The sequence below is a fragment of the Leptonychotes weddellii genome, chromosome 5 (genome assembly GCF_054177405.1).
Source record: "Leptonychotes weddellii isolate Sample4059 chromosome 5, ASM5417740v2, whole genome shotgun sequence".
NCBI lineage: Eukaryota > Metazoa > Chordata > Mammalia > Carnivora > Phocidae > Leptonychotes > Leptonychotes weddellii.
In genome coordinates this window covers 20,833,282-20,852,703 of record NC_138373.1, presented here as the reverse complement: position 1 = coordinate 20,852,703, position 19,422 = coordinate 20,833,282, and the positions used below count along the sequence as shown (strand labels likewise).

The window sequence follows — 19,422 nt, the reverse complement described above, 5'->3', positions numbered from 1 at the left end:
TGAATACCCAACTTTTACATCAACATGGATGGGACTGGAGGAGATTATGCTAAGTGAAGAAAGTCAAGCAGAGAAAGTCAATTATCATATGGTTTCACTTATTTGTGGAACATAAGAAATAGCTTGGAGGACATTAAGGGAAGGAAGGGAAAAATGAAGGGGGGGATATCGGAGGGAGAGATGAACCATGAGAGACTATGGACTCTGAGAAACTGAGGGTTTTAGAGGGGAGGGGGGTGGGGGCATGGGTTAGCCCGGTGATGGGTATTAAGGAGGGCACATACTGCATGGAGTACTGGGTGTTAAACGAAAACAATGAATCGTGGATCACTACATCAAAAACTAATGATTTATTGTATGGTGAGTAACATAACATAATAAAATAAAATTTTTAAAAAATTGCAGATGTAGAATATTCACATTTTACAACTTATCTTGTCAAATTACCCTGCAGAAGGAAGTGTACTAACATATCCATGTCAGTTTATAAGACCTTCTTATTTCCACCACATATTCACCAAAACAGTATTTTTTTATGATTGGCTGTTTTATTTTTAATTCATTTGAATTAATTTGACCATTTATTGTTATTCTTTTGTGAATTATTTTTTATCACTTGTCTAATTTCATATTATGTTTTCATATTTTCCTTTTGGATTTAGAAGATATTCCTATTTATTATAATTAATTTGTGTCATTTGTCTTTTAATCTTGTTGAAGTATTCTCTGATACACGAGATGTTTAGATTTTATTTAGCCAAACATTTTCCTTTAAAGTTTCTGTACAGAAAAAGAGTAAATGTAAGAAAACACCCATTTCCCCAACTCAGGAAATTTTAACATTTTGTTAGTTTGAACCAATTTTAAAAATATATTACAAAGAAATTTAAATCATCTTTGAACAAAATTGTCAATCCCATTTCCTCCCACCTCTTCCATCAAGTCAACTATGATGTTTGGTATGTAATCTTCCAGATACTTTTTAAATAAACTTTTTTTTATAGTTTAATGTATTTTAATATCAAACTTACAGGAACAGCACAGAAGACAGACAACATTAAAAACATGTACTTGCATATAGGACAACTCAAAAAAGTATAGCAAATGGATGGATCTACTGTATGATAAAAATGCTACAAACTTTTAATGATAGAATAGCTTTAGATTTACAGAAAAGTAGCAAAGATAATACAGAGATCCTGTACACCCCTCACACAGTTTCCCTGTTGTTAACATCCTTCATTACCATGGTACATTTGTCATGACTAAGAAACCAACGTTGGCAAATTGCTATTAATTAAACTCCACATTTTATTCACATTTCACTAGTTTTTCCACTAAAGTCCATTTTCTGTTCCAGGATCCCATCCAGTGTATGTTATATTTAGCCATTATATCTCTTTAGTCTCCTTTGGTTTGTGAGAGTTTCTTACATCTTCCTTGTTTTTCATAACCTTGGACATTCTGATTAGGTGTTTTGTATAATGTTCCTCAGTTTGGGTTTGTCTTATGTTTTTCTCATGGTTAGAATGGGGTTATGGCTTTTTGGGAAGAATATTGCAGAGATGAAGTGCCCTCTTCCTCTTATCATATCAAGGAGGGTGGTACATGATATTAACATGACATATCACTGTGATTTAACTATTACTTTGATACCTGGCCAAGGTAGTATTACATGCATCCATACAGATATAAATAGAGGACTGAATGAATAAATGGAGAAGAGAGACAAATCTTCCTTGTAGAATTCCAGATAATGTTATAGATACTACTCCCTCCAGGAGGTGTATGTATTCAGTCCCTCCTCCCCTTGAGTATGATCTGTGTCTAATGACATGCTTCTAAAGAACAGAGTACAAAATGGGGAGAAAAGTTAATTTTACAGTGGAGAAATTATATATTTTTTAATATTATTGTATATGCATTTATGCATCCATAAACATGTATAGTTTTAACAGTCCTGCAAAATGCTTTTTTTCCTCTAAAAAATTAGACATTTTATATCTCTCCACATTGACATCTGTATAGAGATTTAGATCATTCCTTCCAATTGATATATATCATATTTCATTACATAGGTATCATATTTTATTATTACATTGTATTATTTATTCCAGTATTTTGCTATTACACACTTCAATGAATATCTCTGTATCTGTCTTCTGGGCAAATATGTGAGATTTCTATAGAGTGTATATCTAACAGTGGAATTTCTAGATTGTGGAAGGTGGGTATTTTCAACTCACTGGTTGTTGCCATGTATTCACCAATTGCAGTAGAACCAGCTCACTATATAATTGGCAGGGCTTGAGAGTTCTTCTTTCCTTTTCATCAGCACAATACTGGATAAATGCATTGACAAAGTTATTTTGCCCATTCTAAGTCCTTTTTATTGAGTCAGAAATTTTAGAATGAGCTGATCAATTGTTACAAAAACTTCTTCTGGCATGCTGGTTGATCTGGCTGGAATTGATCTGGTTGGAAACCATGGGTCAATCTGGAGAGAATTTATATCTTTAAAATACTGAGTCTTCTAACTGAACATAGTATAGTATATCTGCATTTATTTTAATCTTCTTTAATTTTTCTCAGTAATGCTTTACTGCATAGATTTTATACATCTTTTGTCAGATTCATCCCTAAGTATTTTTCATTTTTAGATGCTATTGAAGATGGCATTTTTTAAAATTTCAATTTCAGATTGTTCCTTACTAGTATATAGAAAACAGTTGACTTTTGGATATTTCATTTTCTTACCCTGCTGCAATGGGAGTAAAATCTTGAATGGAAGTAGTTAACAATATCACTTTCTTGTTTCTGAACTTAGAAAACATTCAGTTTTTCATAAATAAGTATGATGCAAGCTGTAGGTTTTTGTAGATGCTCTTTATCAGTTTGAGAAAGATCTCTTCCATTCCTATATTAATGAGAGTTTTTATCAGGAATGAATGTTGGATTTTGTCAGATGCTTTTTCTGCATCTAATGAGATGATTAAGTGCCTTTTCTTTTTTAGTTTCATAAAATGGCAAATTACATTAACAAATTTTTTAATGTTAAAACATTAAACCAACCCTTGTATTATTGGAATAAACCCTATTTAGTTATGATGTATCATTAATTTTATTTTGTTATCATATTGTTTTTGATTTAAAATTTTGTTCAGAGTTTTTGCATTTATGTTCATGAGATACTGGTTTGTGATTTTCTTTTTTTTTAAACATTGAATTAGCTTTTCTTTCTTTCTTTCTTTCTTTTTTTTTTTTTACACGTTTTTATTTAAATTCTAGTTAGTTGGGGCACCTGGGTGGCTCAGTCAGTTAAGCGGAAGTTAAGCAGAAGTCAGACTTCTGCTCTGAATTTGGGGTTGTGAGATTGAGCCCTGTATCAGGCTTTGTGCTGGTTGTGGAGTCTACATGGGATTCTAGCTCTTCCTCTTTGCCCCTCCCCCACGCTGCCCACACTCTTTCTCTCTCTCTAAAAAAAAAAAAAATTCTAGTTAGTTAACATGTAGTATAATATTGGTTTCAGGAGTAGAATTTAGTGGTTCATCACTTACATATAACACCCAGTGCTCACCATAAGAGAGTTCCCCTTTCTCTGCATCCCCGCCAACATCGGTTTTTTACTGTGTTGTTCATTTTAGCCATTCTGACTGGTGTGAGGTGGTATCTTATAGTGGTTTTGATTTGTAGTTCCCTGTTGCTGAGTGATGTTGAGCATTTTTTCATGTGTTTGTTGGCCATTTGTAGGTCCTCTTTGCAGAAATATTTTTTCGTGTCTTCTGTCCATTTCTTGATGGAATTTTTTGGGGGGCGGTGTTGAATTTGATAAGTTCTTTGTTGGTTTTGGATACTAGCCTTTTATCTGACATTTCATTTGCAAATATCTTCTCCCATTCTGTAGATTGCCTTTTAGTTTTGTTGACTGTTTCCTTACCTGTGCAAAAGCTTTTTTATCCTGATGAAGTCCCAGTAGTTCATTTTTGCTTTTGTTTCCCTTGTCTCTGGAGATGTGTCTAGCAAGAAGTTGCTGCATCTGAGGTCAGAGAGGTTGCTGCCTGTGTTCTCCTCTAGGATTTTGATGGATTCCTGTCTCACATTTAGGTCTTCCATCCATTTTGAGTTTATTGTGGTCCAGTTTCATTCTTCTGCATGTGGCTGTCCAATTTTCCCAACACCTAAAATGAATGTAAATAATTTTAGAAGCAAGTTTCATAACAATGTAATATTATAGCATAATCCGAATTTTGCCTTTATGTATGTATATACATACATTCATGCCTGTGCATATGTAGATATAGAAAAATGTCATTTGCGTCTGCCTGAATCATAAGATCTTGAGTATTTTTTTCCTTTGGCTTATTGTAATTTTTAAAACTTTTCACATTGAATATGTCTTATAAGTATATCAAAATTAATAAAAACCTAATAAAGGAGTTAGAGAAAAAAGTCAAGGTAAAAACCATACTTGTCTTCAGTGGTATCTATTACTATAGTATCACAGTGACCAGACATAGCACAAATACTACCTTGAATTTAAAACATTGTTGTCAGACCAAATCAGTATTTGATGCTTTTTTTGTATGTGTGGTCCTGGTAAAAGAAAGGTATTAAAAAGTCTTGTTGGCTCATTGGTTTAGAATGAAAAATTTATCTCCTCAAATTATGAGATTTCATCACAGGTTTCAGAATGCCCATGGGTAGACCTCAGATCTCCCATTATAGTATGATTTTCATGATTCTGTTTATCATTTTCTCCCACATACTAAAATTAAATAAAAATGTGTGTTTCTCCCATGGAGTCGTGAGCTCTTGGAAGATAACTGAACTGTTGTGCTCATTTGCTCTGTAAACCATTACAGATGTTTAGATTACCTGGAGCAGAACATTGAGAAAACAAATCTGTTAGACTGGCATATGCTTAGAAACATTACAAAAATAAAACCCTGCTAGAATTAGTATCATTCTTTAAAATAAAAGAAATTTAACAACTCTCTCTTCTAAAAAAAAGATACTGTCTTACACCTTTAACTTGATTAAGTTCAGTTTATTTTATCCAATATTAATGTTAACATTATATAATTGTGTTTGCTTTAAAAAATTTTTGTCATTAACTGTGAAAATCTTGCAATAAAACTACTGTTCTGGTTAAAATGAATGTTTGCTTGTATATAGGGTCAGTAGAGAGGATGATGAAGCTTTCCAGACCCCATCCCTAAAGGACAAAAACAGAAGAGAAAACATGAACCAGAATATGAATGTGCCCAGAAGTTTTGAGAGATCATACTCTCCCACTGCAAGTGAACCCTCTAATATTAAGTTTAATACTGGGGTGAGCATCTTCACTAAGAATGTAATGCTAGTGGTATAAAAAGATAAATTTTATTTTAATGTTTGAATTCAAAGGAGACTTCAGAGTTCTTAGCCAGGGAAGGCCAAGTAAGGAAGAGTCTGTAAAACAATGCAATTAATTTTCTAATTCAGAAGTTAAAAATGATAGTTAAAAATCAGATTTTACTCTCAGCTTTGTTATTTTTGAGTCACTTATCTCACTTTTTAAAATTGTTAGTTCATTCAGAGTTGAAAAAGGGTCCTAACAAAAGTTACCACGATTTACACATATATATAAAAGCCATTTAAAAAAAATGTTTTAATTCAATTAGCCACCGTATAGTGTACATACTTACCTTCATATGTAGTGTTCAATAATTTATTATTGGGTTGTGTATAACACTCAGTGCATGAAAGCCACTTAAATTTATGAATTGGAATGCATTGGCACTTCCTAATGGACTGTTCCCCAACCGTTCCCTCATTAGCATGGGAAAATTCATTGGATTGCCAAGAATTTCTTTCATTGTTCTCCTGATTGTCTATTCCCTACAGTTTCCCTAATGAAGACTAGGGATTCTGAGATGATCAGCATTTCTCAGAGTTGCCCATAAACATGCCTTCACTGAGGGGCTTATGAGTCAGTTGTGAAGCAAAGTGGGTGTTGTATAACCAGAGTGCAGAATTTTGAGCCAACTGGAACTGCAATTCCTGTTCTATAATTTACTGGCTATTTGACTTTGACCAAGATATTTAACATATTTGTGCTTCAATTTCATTCTCCATGAAACTGTTTTAATGAGTTAATACTAGTAAAATGTGAGTTGAATATGTTTGGGATGAATCAGTTACAAAATATGATTTTTCTCCTCTCCTTGCTTGCCCATTTCTCCTGCTGTATCACTCTTCCCTATTTCCCTCTCTTATGAAGATGCAGAAGAAGGAAGATTTGCAGACCAGTGTAGAAAAGTTGATTCTTACATTTGCATATTCTTTCACTCTAGAAATATATCTAATAAGCCATCTTGTAAAAATCAGAACATTAGAAAAAAATTTTCCTTCTAAACTTTACCTTATTTCTGGCCAGTGACAACATCCAAATGCTGATTGGTTCATTCAGATAATATTGGTTGATTGACTAGAGATATTTTTTTCATGATGTATTACGGGGTGTCCAAAATGTTGGGAAATACAGGGTAAGCAGCATATTGTTAAACTATTGGTTACATATTCCAAGTAATACGCTCTCTATGCTTTTCTTTAATATTCAGACTACCTTTTCAGGGGAAGTCTCTACTTAAAGCAACAGGTTTTGTTGTTAATCTGAGAAAATATATAATCAACTATAGATGGGCCCAAAAGCCTGAAAAAATAAAGAAAATAGTATACTTAGGTACATTTTTTCAAATTAACAATTAGACACTTGCTTTAAATTTAGAAGTTGAAGAAAAAGTGCTGAGCATATTATTGCAGTTTAAAAATAAATTCATTTTCTGTTTCCTGACTATCCACTATCACATGGATTAAAACCTAGCAATGGAAACTTGTTACATATGCACATTATGGGAATGCTTCACTTATCAAATAGAGGTAGGATTGAAGAATCATGATTTAATGTTGATGAAGACTGATGTCATGTTATTTTGCTCAGAGATGCTATGAATATGTTAGTGATAAAAATCATCCTTTTGAGTTTTTCAGTATAATTTGATTAGAAGCCAAGCGTCAACATATTACCCAGAAAGGAAGTTTTGCTTGTTACCTGTGTGCTAACCACAGCTGTGTTCTACACAAGGGTATATTGATAGAATGTGTACATACATCTTCTACCATAAGATTCAGAAAATTAATGTCATTGAATTTCATTAAGGTTTGTAACCATTGTAATGCCGTCTTTCTCTCCTCTTGTCAGTGGTCTCTTAACTGCCAGCAGTTCTGTGCCATGTTCATAAAGAGGGCTATGTTCTCTTGGCGCAACTGGAATTTGATGTTGATGCAGATCCTGGGACTTCTGGGCATTGTTTATTTTCTCATGAGAGGAATGGAAATTTCAAGAAATAGAGTTGAAAATGCCAGGGAAATGGATTTGGAACAATATGGTCAAACCATAGTGCCTTTCTCAGATGATGATCGTTCTGATTTTTCTCAGAATTTAACAAAAATTCTTGAGATGATGCTAAAGGCTAAGAAACAAAAACTTCAGGAAGTGAAAGGTAAGGCTCTTTCAAAAAGAAAAAGACTACTAATAGATGAAAACCTGCTTGTATCACTTCCAAAGAGAGGTCCTGACTGGAATACTTAGCTGTTCCTCTTTACTTTCTTGATAGTCACCAATCTCATAAAGGCAGCCAAATCAGAGACAAGAATCATCCTTCATGGAGACTGGCCACAGAAGTTAATTATTAATGGAGGCACTTTGACTGTGGGTCATCTGCCAGCTATTTGCTACATCTTCTAGGGAATGAATTGAAGTATTAAATATTTTGTTTTGTAAAATTTAGCACAAAATCTCACATAAAACCAGGCTCACAATGTGGTACTAAATCCCAAACGTCTTCACACAAGTCTCTATAGATTAGCCATATTTTAAAACAGGTTAGGTTGAAGACTTTATGGGCAGGCTACTCTGAACTCACTTATTTGGAAGATAGTAATAATAATTAATTACATGTACGGAACACTACTTTCGGCAAGAACTTTTCTAAATATTTCAATTATCTCGATTTCTATAACGATTATACTTGCTTGAGGCTTGGAGATGTTAACTAAGTTGCCCCAAATAGTGCATCTAGTATGTATTAGAGAAGGCACTAGATTTTAGGACTGCCTAGTGGGAGTCTGCAATATTAACCCACTCACTACACTAAATCATCTCTAAGGAGCAAGTCTGTCGTCTTTCAAGGCTGATCGTTTCCTTCCAGGTATTTCCTTTGCATTTCCTTCAGCTGCTGCCTCATTGACAGTATTGGTTTAGGTTAGCATAGAGCCTGTGCAGTTTGGCAGGTTGTTTCTCCTTTATCCTTTAGGTTCCATTGTGGGAGATGAAAATGCACTGGGAAATGTTGGTTATTACTTCTATCAATATTCTGATTTTACAACATATACATTATAGGCTGGGTGGCATAAAAGCTGTCATTAAATCACATATTCCTTTTCCTCCATCCATGACAGGAGTACTAGACGAACGCTTATTGTCAAAGATCACATAGTTTAGCAGAGAAGAGGGGAGAGAAGAGGGAGAAATTAATTTCCCTGATTCATAATGTGGTCCCTTTTCCACTATATTATGTTGTTTAGACAAAAATAAAAAGACTGTACCTCACAGATCTATCAATAGTAATGTTGTTTCAAATGGCAAGATTGCATTCTTTTTTCATGCTGAGTAATATGCATGTGTGTATCTAACATATATATGTATATATGTGTGTATATATATCCATTCTTTATCTGTTCATCTATCACTGGATACTTGGGTTGCTTCCATAATTTGGCAATTGTAAATAATTCTGCAGTAAACATAGGGGTGCATATATCTTTTCAAATTAGTGTTTTTGTTTTCCTTGGGTCCATACCCAGTAGTGGAATCACTGGATCATATGGTATTTCTATTTTCAATGTTTTGGGGAACCTCCATACTGTTTTCCACAGTGGCTGCACCAGTTTGCATTCCCACCAACAGCGCACAAGGGTTATCTGTTCTCCACATCCTCATCAACAGATATCCTGACCCGTGTGAGGTAGTATCTCATTGTGGTTTCAATTTGAATTTCCTGGTGGACTATATTTTCTCAGTGAAATTAAGCTAAAAGGTGTGAGGTTTGTGTGGATTATTAATAGAATAGAGTTCTTGAGTTGAATGGTCGAAATGTGTCAGAGCTGTTGTGAGACACTGGAAATAGAAAAAATATCAGGCAAGTGAAATTGGGTTCTCCCTCTCCAAAATGCATACCAAGTGATCTGTATTGCATGCTGAGCCTGTGGTCATTTATTGTTTTCTCATTCCAGGTGACTTAACGAAATACTTGCAGGAAAGTCAAGAATGCATTTACTCATGCATTATTGCACTTTCCTTTCATGTTGTTGGGAATAAAAAATTAGTTACACTTTGGTTCAACAACAAAGCATACCACTCACCACCATTATCCCTGGCAATATTAGACAATCTTATTTTTATGGCACTTTCTGGCCCTGATGCTTCAATTACGGTCTCCAACAAACCTCAGCCTCAAAATATTGTGTCTAAAAAACTTGAGGGAAGGTATGTACGCTTTTTTATTGGGATTGAGCTTGGTATTTAAATATAGTCCTTCTTCCCTATCTGAACACATTCTTAATAAAAAGTTAATTTTAAAAGTGAATAAAATAATAAAATATAATTTATAATAAATAAAAAGTTATTTTTAGAAACTAATATTTTCTACTTTGTTATCTTACCAATGTGTCCTCTTTATTCATTCCTTTGTAGAAAAATACCAGGAATGCAGGTAGCCTTGAATTTGTTTTTTGGTGTGAGTATTTTTGTCAGTGGCTTTTGTCTTCTGACAGTGACTGAGAGAATCACTAAGGCAAAGCACATCCAGTTTGTGAGTGGGGTCTCTGCCATTAATTTCTGGCTCTCTGCTCTGCTGTGGGACTTCATCATCTTCTTCACTGCCTGCTGCTTACTAATGGTGAGTGTTAGACAAAGTCTTTTGTGGGGCTTATTTTCTGGTACATCCCAGAAAATTCTACTTGGCTAATATTAACCTAAATCTAAATTTCTCAAGAAAGAAAGAAATACTTTGGCTCATTATGTCAGGGAGTACATTGTGGAATATCCCTCAGTGAAAATCTTTTCCTTTACATTCTTCTTTTAAAACAAAATGTTCTTGTTTGAAGAAACAGAAATATGTCTCTTAATCTACCTTCTGGACATGCTTGCTCTCTAATATGTATTGGCCCCAAGGCTTCTACAAATATGTAAGGTTATGACCTGTTATACTACAACACCAGTCCCATATTAAACAAAGACAAATATATATTTTTTAAGATTTTATTTATTTATTTGACAGAGAGACACAGCAAGAGAGGGAACACAAGCAGGGGGAGTGGGAGAGGGAGCAGCAGGCTTCCTGCCGAGCAGGGAACCCGATGTGGGGCTCGATCCCAGGACCCTGAGATCATGACCTGAGCCAAAGGCAGACGCTTAACGACTGAGCCACCCAGGTGCCCCAAAAGACAAATATTTTTATAAATACTTTTCTCCTACCTCTAGTCATCTGATTGCCTCAAGAGTAAGAATAATAGTGGAATCACTGGATCATATGTATTTCTATTTTCAATGTTTTGGGGAACCTCCATACTGTTTTCCACAGTGGCTGCACCAGTTTGCATTCCCACCAACAGCGCACAAGGGTTATCTGTTCTCCACATCCTCATCAATAGCTACACTGACCCGTGTGAGGTAGTATCTCATTGTGGTTTTGATTTGTATTTCCTGGTGGACTATATTTTCTCAGTGAAATTAAGCTAAAAGGTGTGAGGTTTGTGTGGATTATTAATAGAATAGAGTTCTTGAGTTGAATGGTCAAGATGTTGATTTTGTGCCATGGACCATTCAAATTTTGTGCATGTGTGCGAGCATTTGAACATTTGAATATTGAATAGATAATGAAGAATTATTGAAACTCTTATTATTGAAAGCAAAGTCAGGAGAATGTTTGTGGTCTGTTTATACTTGTCACCTTCCTTATCTTTCCGACATCTGGCATCTCCAGAGCCATCCTTCTGTCAGAAGGGCCAGTGAGATACTGCTGTGAAAGTTAAAGCAAACCCATTTGTTATAAATGAGAGATAGGGCATATAACACTCAGTGCTCATCACAACACCTGCCCTCCTTAATACTCATTTCATTTGGTGTGCTCCCTCTTTGGCTCTGTGAATGAATCATTGAACACTACATCAAAAACTGTTGAAGTACTATACAGTGGCTAACTGAACATAATAAACAAAAAAGAATTAAAAAAATAAAAATAAATGAGATGTAGGGCTTGGAGGCCAGTTTCACTGGCTCCCATGCCATTAGGAAACTTAGGATCATTGTCCATAGTGCTCTAGGGTTGGAAGGTTGTAACTTTTGGTTCTGAGGAAGAGCGACGATCGTACACAAACTAGAACAGATAAAAGAGATTAGAGGCTGGAAGTGGTGGGGAGAGCACTTCATGAATACGGAAAGCTCCAGGGTGGAAAGAACAACATGACACTCCTTCTCTGCCACCCTGTGCAGTATTGTAGACAAGGTGCTCAGTGCTGTTCTCTTCTCACAACTTACCAGACAGTCACTTAGCACAGTAAGGGCAAACCACTAACTTTGTGAGGGTCACTAATCATTTCTGTCATCACAGGAACTAACTAGGAGAGCTACATTATGCACACAAACCAAAAAAACCCAAAACTTTACATTATCTCATCACTTAAGCTGCATCCCACAAGTTTGATATTCATTATCACTAATTCATAAATATTTCCTAATTTCTAAAATATTTTTGAACCATGATGTTTACTAGAAATGTATTATTTGATTTCTAAGCACTTTGAAAATGTATTCAAAGGTTAATAGCCTTTTGCTCAGAGAACATACTGTGAGTGATTTCAGTCATTTTAAATACATTGAGTCATATGTTATGAACCAGCATGTGGTCAATTTTGGTAAATATTTTATGTGTACTTGTTAAGAATGTGTCTCCTGTTGTTACTGGAGACTTTGTTTATGTAGGTCATAGACTCAGTTTTGTTTAGAGCTACTCATCTCTGTTGTTACTGATATGTTGCCTATTTGTTTTTCTTTTCTGTGAAATTTTGATATAGTTTGAAACTTTGCTTCATATAGTTTGCTTTATACCTACAGTTTATATATTCATGGGTGCATACGTATTTATAATTGTATTTTCCTGATGGATTGACCCCTTTATCACAATGTTATTTCTCCCTTTTATCCCTAATGATGCTTCTAGCCTTAAAATATGCTCTTCCTAGAAATAGCATAGGTACTTTGATTACTCTTTCCTTGGTAAATGTTTTTTCATCTTTTTGCATTTAGATTTTCTGGGCCTTCATATTTAAAAAAAAATTTATTTTGTAAACAGTATATAGTTGTGTTAGTTTTTTTCCAGGCTAACAAGCTGGCCTTATAATTGCAGTATCCAAAGAAATACTGATATGTTTGGGTTTATTCTTTTCTTATTTGAATTGTTTTATTTCCTGTTTCTCCTTCTGCTCTCTATTAAATTTGTGTTAAATATTCTTTCAGTGACCATTCTAAAAATTAACATGCATGTTTGTGTTTGTTTGTTTTTTTATTTAAAATTTTTAAGGAGGGCACATGATGTGATGAGCACTGGTATTATATTGAACTGATGAATCATTGAACATTATATCAAAAACCAATGATGTACTATACCTTGGCTAATTGAATTTAAATAAAAATAAAAGTAAAATATATATAAAAATTTTTAAAGATTTTATTTATTTACTTGAGAGAGACAGAGCAAGCGGGGGAGAAGGGCAGAGGGAGAGGGAGAAGCAGAGTCCCCGCTGAACAGGGAGCCTGACCTAGGACTCAATCCTAGGACCCTGGGACCATGACCTGAGCTGAAGGCAGATGCTTAAGTAACTGAGCCACCCAGGTGCCCCAAACATGCACATTTGATTAATGCTAAGACCTTACAGCCTTGTCATTCCAATGATGCCCTCCAACTTCTTGCATTATTGTGATAAGGTATTTTAATTTTACATTATTTATCATCCAAAACCTACTGTTATTTTTGTTACAGTAAATATTCACTTGTACTTATTCACTCATATTCGTTTCTGCAGTTTTATCTGGGATTATTTTTCTCTTCCTGAAGAACTTCCTATGATATTTCTTTTAGGAAAGTTTTAACTGCAAAAAAAAAAAAAAGTCTTGTAGATTTTGATTGGAAATAATTTCATTTTTCTTATCCTTTGAAGAATATTTTGTTGGTTCCTGCACCTACTGCCCCCCCCCCCCCGACTCTTTAGTGATGCTGTTCCATTGTCATGGCTTGCTTTTATCATTTTTCAACAAGGAGTCACCTGTCAGACTTCTTACAATTCCTTCTCTTACTATTCTTCCTTTGAGGTAGGTTTTTAGCATTCTTACAGTATTGTGCTTAGGTTTCTTTGCATTTACCCTGCTTGGTGTATTCAAAGCTTCCTGAATCTGAAGGTTGGTATCTGTTACCAGTTTTGTAAATTTCTTGGTAATTCTCTTACTTTGCCTCTTACTTTTGCCTCTTGTTGTTCTCTGTCTGCATGTGTATTGTTTCTTTTCACTGTGTCATGGATGTCTCAAACACTGTTCTCTTTATTTTCCTTTTTTTTTCCCACTGTGTATTTCTTGGTATATTTTCTATTGACTTCTTTTCCAATTTATCAATCCTATCTTCTGCCTGTATCTACTCAACTGTTAAACCTATCTAATGAGTTCTTAATTTCAGATTTGTGGTCCTCAGATATAAAACTTGCAGTTAATTATTTTCAAAAATTTAAATTATCTTCTTCATCTGTAAACCTATGCTCTCCACCTTTTTATTTTCTCAGACATATTCAACATAGTTCTTTTAATGTTCTTATGAGTAACTTCATATCTGGATCATATTCTATGTATAATTCTCTAGCAGTAAGAATAGGACAGTTAAAGAAAATAGAAAAAAGAGAAAGAGGATAGAACTGGTGTATCATAAAATAAGATATCCAAGTGGCCTATAAACATATGGAAAAGCATTCAATTGCATTAACTATTGAGAAAATACTTAGCAGAAACAGAATGATAAGTGTGGTCAACAAGATGGCATAGTAGGAAGTCCCAAGTCCTTTCTCCCCTGTGAAGGAAAAAAGAAAACAAGCAGAAACTCAACTGCTTTATAGGAACTCTGGAAAACAGTCATAGGTCTGTGCCCCAAACAAGAAAATGTCACATTCAAAATGATAGGAAATTTCATAGCATATTTATGGGCTCTTGACTGAGCCTGTCCATAGCGTAGCACAGTCTTGGTCTGGAGGCTATGGCAATCCAGTTCCCAGCTCTCCCCTGAAGTGGAAGAGGTAGAACAGACCTTCCTTACTTCCAACCTTCTGACCTGTCTAGAGGCTGCAAGAAGACTGCTCTCTTTCTTGTCTAACTTGGATTTTAGGTAGGGAAAAGCAGTAGTAGCCACTGCTTGTGAACCTGCAGGGGTACCACAGTTCTGAAGATGCCTGGAGGAAGAAATGACAAGTTGAGACATAGACTGTCTAAGGCTTCAGCGAGACCCTAGTGTAAGGCCCTGGGAAATTAAGACCTTTCAAAGCAGCTCTATATGTAGGGAAATCGAGAAAACAATACCTAGACCAAGATAGTGCACATGCTCATAAAGACATGAGAAGACTTTAATCTTGATGGGATAGGAGTCATCCCTAGTCTCAGAACAAACCCCACCAATTAGTGATGAACTGCCCTGACACACAGTCAGTCTGCAAGGGTTGGAAGAGGTGGCTGATATTTTAAATACCCAAGTTTCTACAATGACAACATCATAAGGCCTGCAAATAAACAGGAAAACATGGTCTATTCAAAGGAAGAAAATTAAATGACAGCAACCCTCCCTGAAGAAGTACAAACAGCAGAGCTGCTAGACAAAAACTTTAAAACGACTGTCTTAAATAAGCTGAGGAAGTTAATTAGCACTAAACCTACTCCACAAGAAATGCTAAGGGATTCCTTCAGGTTGAAATGAAAGAATGCTGGACAGTAACTCAAATAATGTAAAGTCTCCAATAGGAAATACAAAAACCAGTTGTCTTAGTCCGCTCTGACTGCTATAACAAAATAGATATGGTGGATTACATAGCAGAAATTTATTTTCTCACAGTCCAAAGGCTAGGAAGTCCAAGATCAAGGGGCATTTGCTTTGGTTTTCCAATGAGGGCTCTCTTCCTGGTTTGCAGATGACTCTCTGCTCACTATGTCCACACATGGCAGAGAGAGCGAGCAAGAGCGGGAGCTCAAGAGCATGCTTTCATCTTTCTTCTAAGGACACTATCCCATCACGGGGCCCCACCCTTATGACCTCATCTTAACCTGATTACATCCCAAAGGCCACACCTCCAGATACCATCACAGTGGAGATTAGGGCTCAAAAATACTAAGCTTCTGACTTTAAAGATAAAGGAAGTTGCCATGAGCTGAGTAATGCAAACAGCCTCTGGAAAGCTTGAAAAGGCAAGAAACTGAATTTCTCCTAGAGCCTCCAGAAGGAATACAGTCTTGCAGACTTTTTTTTTTTCTATCTTAGTCTAGTGAGAACCATTCCAAAACTATAAGATAAATTTGGGTTGTTTTAGACACTAATTTGTGAATTTGGTACAGCAGCAATAGGAAACAAATACATAGACTATACATACCTATCAGAATAGCTAAAATCTAGAAAGCTAAAATACCAAATATGGATAAGAATTTAATGCAGTGGAAGCTGCAGTTACTATTGATGGGAACATAAATTGGTCCAGTTACTTTGGTAAACAATTTGGCATTTTCTTCTAAAACTTTGAAGGTTTGTGAAAATATATATATATTTATATAATCTCCAATGCATATATATGTGCAGCAAGAGACATCTACAAGAAGGTTCTTAAGAACGTTATTCATGATAATAAACAATAAACATGGCAAACAACTGAAATATTTATCAAATATAACAGATGAGTAAAAATGATACAATAATACACTGGAATACTAAAGAGCAATGAAAATGAACTACCACACTAGGCAACAGTGGGGATGGATTTCACAAATACCATGTTAGCAAAAGAAGCCAGGTAGGAAGAAGTAAATACTACATAACTCCATGTATAGTTGAAAAATACAAGTAGTATTTAGGGATGTTTTTGTTAAAACTGTAAAGAAAAGAAGGAAAGTGATTATCGTAAAGGTCAGGGTAGTGTTTACCTTCACAGAGGAGGGAGATATTGTGTCTTGAGTGGCATTAATATCCTTGGTAATTTCACAGCAGTGTTTATTTTGTAATAATTCAGTGATCTGCTCATCTATATTTTGTGTATTTTTGAATGTTACATTTCAAAATTTAAAATATTCAACTAAATATCTTATGGATATTTTTGTTTATAGACTAATTTGGGGAATATCTGCATTTTTACAATGTTGAGTCTTCCTACCCAAAAATGTACATTTTATAATTTATGAAATCCCTAAACATTATACCTCTTTCAACAAAAAAAATACCTAGGTCACCCCAAATTCTATCTAAGTATGTACATGCTCTGCATTTCTCTTGAGACTGAAAGTCTGTGATGACAGAAGCAAAGTAGCCATGCCCATAATACCCAAATATTTTCATCTATGCTATGTTTATTTTTTTGTTGCTTTGTCTACTACCACTGAGAACCTGCTTTCAATCACTAGTAGCTATTCTCAGCTTATCCCTACCATCCACTTCTCAAGGATCTTGCTATATAATCATTTAATAGCTCAAAATAAATAGTTCTGGAATATTTGTGGAGAAACCAGTTTTAACAACTTATAAGATGTCAATTTCTGGAAATTTATTTTCTGTAACAACTCTGTAGGTTCTCAGTTCCCTTACTTAGATCCCCTCTAACTTTGAGTTTCCCTGTGTGCTTCTCAACTGAGTGGCTGACGTAGGGAAAGGAGGAGTAGGAAAACAGAGTAGAGTCAATAGGCAGAATCTAAAAATGGAGAGCCATGAAGGATAGGTCCTTAGCATTACAGTTTACAGCTGCCAGAATGTAAATCTTAAAAAAAAAAAAATGTTTTTTCTACTAGGTGATCTCATTTCTGGAAATATTGAGAATTTGGCTTATTTGGGGTTGGAAGAAGGAGAAGAAAAAATATACTTTGATCTTGTTCAAGGAGAACAAAATGAAACTTTTTCAAGTAGATGAAAACAAGTAGGCAAATAGAGGGGATGTGCTCACTTAAGGGAGAAGTGGAAGAACCTCATAGCCATGCTCACAGACAAAATTATTTGATTAATAAATACTTATGTGGGGGCGCCTGGGTGGCTCAGTCGTTAAGCGTCTGCCTTCGGCTCAGGTCATGATCCCAGGGTCCTGGGATCGAGCCCCGCATCGGGCTCCCTGCTCTGCGGGAAGCCTGCTTCTCCCTCTCCCACTCCCCCTGCTTGTGTTCCTGCTCTCACTATCTCTCTCTCTGTCAAATAAATAACTAAAATATTTAAAATAAATAAATAAATACTTATGTGTTCTAACAAAGGAAGATTTTCTAAGTTACTAGACTGAATTCTTAGGTATTGCATAGTTTTCTCCACTTTGAATTGACTTGTGTACTCTCTATCTCAGGTGGTGTTCCTATTATCTGGATTGGATGCACTGACCAAGAATTACCGCTTTCTGGACACATTGGTCATCTTCATGCTGTTTGGCTGGTCTATCATTCCCTTCACGTACCTGATAAGTTTCCTTTTTTCTAGTCATACCAGTGCCTACATCAAGCTCGTTATGTTAAACTACTGTGCAGGAGTTTTCAGCATAGTAATGGATATAATAATAACCACAACATCAGGTAAGGACATCACACCATTTCCCCCGTAAATAAAGAAATATGGTCTTGAAAATACGAACAATACAAAGTTATTTTGTTCTGGATTTCTGGGAAAATTTACACTACTTTTAAGTTAATAAACTTTTATTAAGTGTCACAAATATTATAGCTATTATGTACAATGCAAGACAAATTACATTTTCACTAACCCAGTCCTTCAGGCCATTAGCCCAGGCTCTGTACAATATTTATTCTTTCATTTTCCTCCTTTGACTTTGAGATTATGGAGAGATTGGACTGGCAATGATGGCAAAGAGAAGTTTCTTAGAACACAGATGCTGCCACTCCTTTATTAAATTACTCTGTAAACATTAATTAGATATTCTTTAAGTAATTTAGCCATACTGGGTCTTGCGGAGACTGAGAGGAATAGGCTTCTAACCCATTTACTGACCTTAGGCCTTGCCCTCCCACAAAAGAATTCCCTGAGTTAGTTGGAAACCTATTTTAATACTCCTTGCACAACTCTTCAATGAGCAATATTAAGCCACATGAAGAAGAATTGATCTCTGAATAACAGACTAAGAAACATGTAGAAGGATTTATACTGCGGTGCTCATTTACTGAGTTAGTCCCATTGCTGTTAATTAGTCTGTGTTAGTTTTCTATTGCTGTGGTAGCAAATCGCTGCAAACTTAGTAAATTATACAAATGTATCATCTACAACTCTGTAGATCGGAAGTCTATCACAGGGCTTATTGTGCTAAAATCAAGCTGGCTGCAAGGCTGCATCCCTCTCAGAGGTCTTTTTATTTTTATTTAAAATTTTTTTTATTATGTTCAGTTAGCCACCATATAGTACATCATTAGTTTTTGATGTAGTGTTCAATGATTCATTAGTTGCATATAACACCCGGTGCTCAATCACAACATGTACTCTCCTTAATACCCATCACCCTGCTACCTCATCTCCCCATCCCCCTCCCCTCTGAAACCCTCAGTTTGTTTCCTGGAGTCCATAGTTTCTCATGGTTTGTCTCCCTCTCTGATTTACGCCCCCCACCTTCAGTTTTCCCTCCGGTCTTCTGTGCTATCCTTTATGTTCCACATATTAGTGAAACCATGTGATAATTGTCTTTCTCTGCTTATTTCACTTGGCATAATCCCCTCCAGTTCCATCCATGTCAGTGCAAATGGTGGGTTTTCATCCTTTCTGATGGTTGAGTAATATTCCATTGCATATATGAACCACGTCTTCTTTATCCATTCATCTGTTGAGGGGCATCTCGGCTCCTTCCACAGTTTGGCTATTGTGGACATTGCTGCTATGAACATTGGGGTGCATGTGCCCCTTCTTTTCACTACATCTGTATCTTCAGGGTAAATACCTAGTAGTGCAATTGCTGGGTAGCTCTATTTTTTAATTTTTTGAGGAACCTCCATACTGTTTTCCAAAGTGACTGTACCAGCTTGCCTTCCCACCAACAGTGTAAGAGGGTTCCCCTTCCTCC

The 19,422-nt window shown here is 35.5% G+C and overlaps 1 protein-coding gene across 1 annotated transcript in view; it reads left to right on the top strand.

Annotated features, from left to right (window-relative positions):
- The window catches only part of LOC102748978 (phospholipid-transporting ATPase ABCA3-like), a 120,797-nt gene that overhangs the window by 55,875 nt on the left and 45,500 nt on the right, over window positions 1–19,422 (top strand). Inside the window, exons 10-14 of the mRNA XM_081818873.1 lie at window positions 5,176–5,353; window positions 7,265–7,544; window positions 9,337–9,589; window positions 9,797–10,001; window positions 17,710–17,932. Of these exons, the coding sequence (XP_081674999.1) occupies window positions 5,176–5,353; window positions 7,265–7,544; window positions 9,337–9,589; window positions 9,797–10,001; window positions 17,710–17,932 (1,139 nt within the window). The remainder of the gene's footprint in view (window positions 1–5,175; window positions 5,354–7,264; window positions 7,545–9,336; window positions 9,590–9,796; window positions 10,002–17,709; window positions 17,933–19,422) is intronic.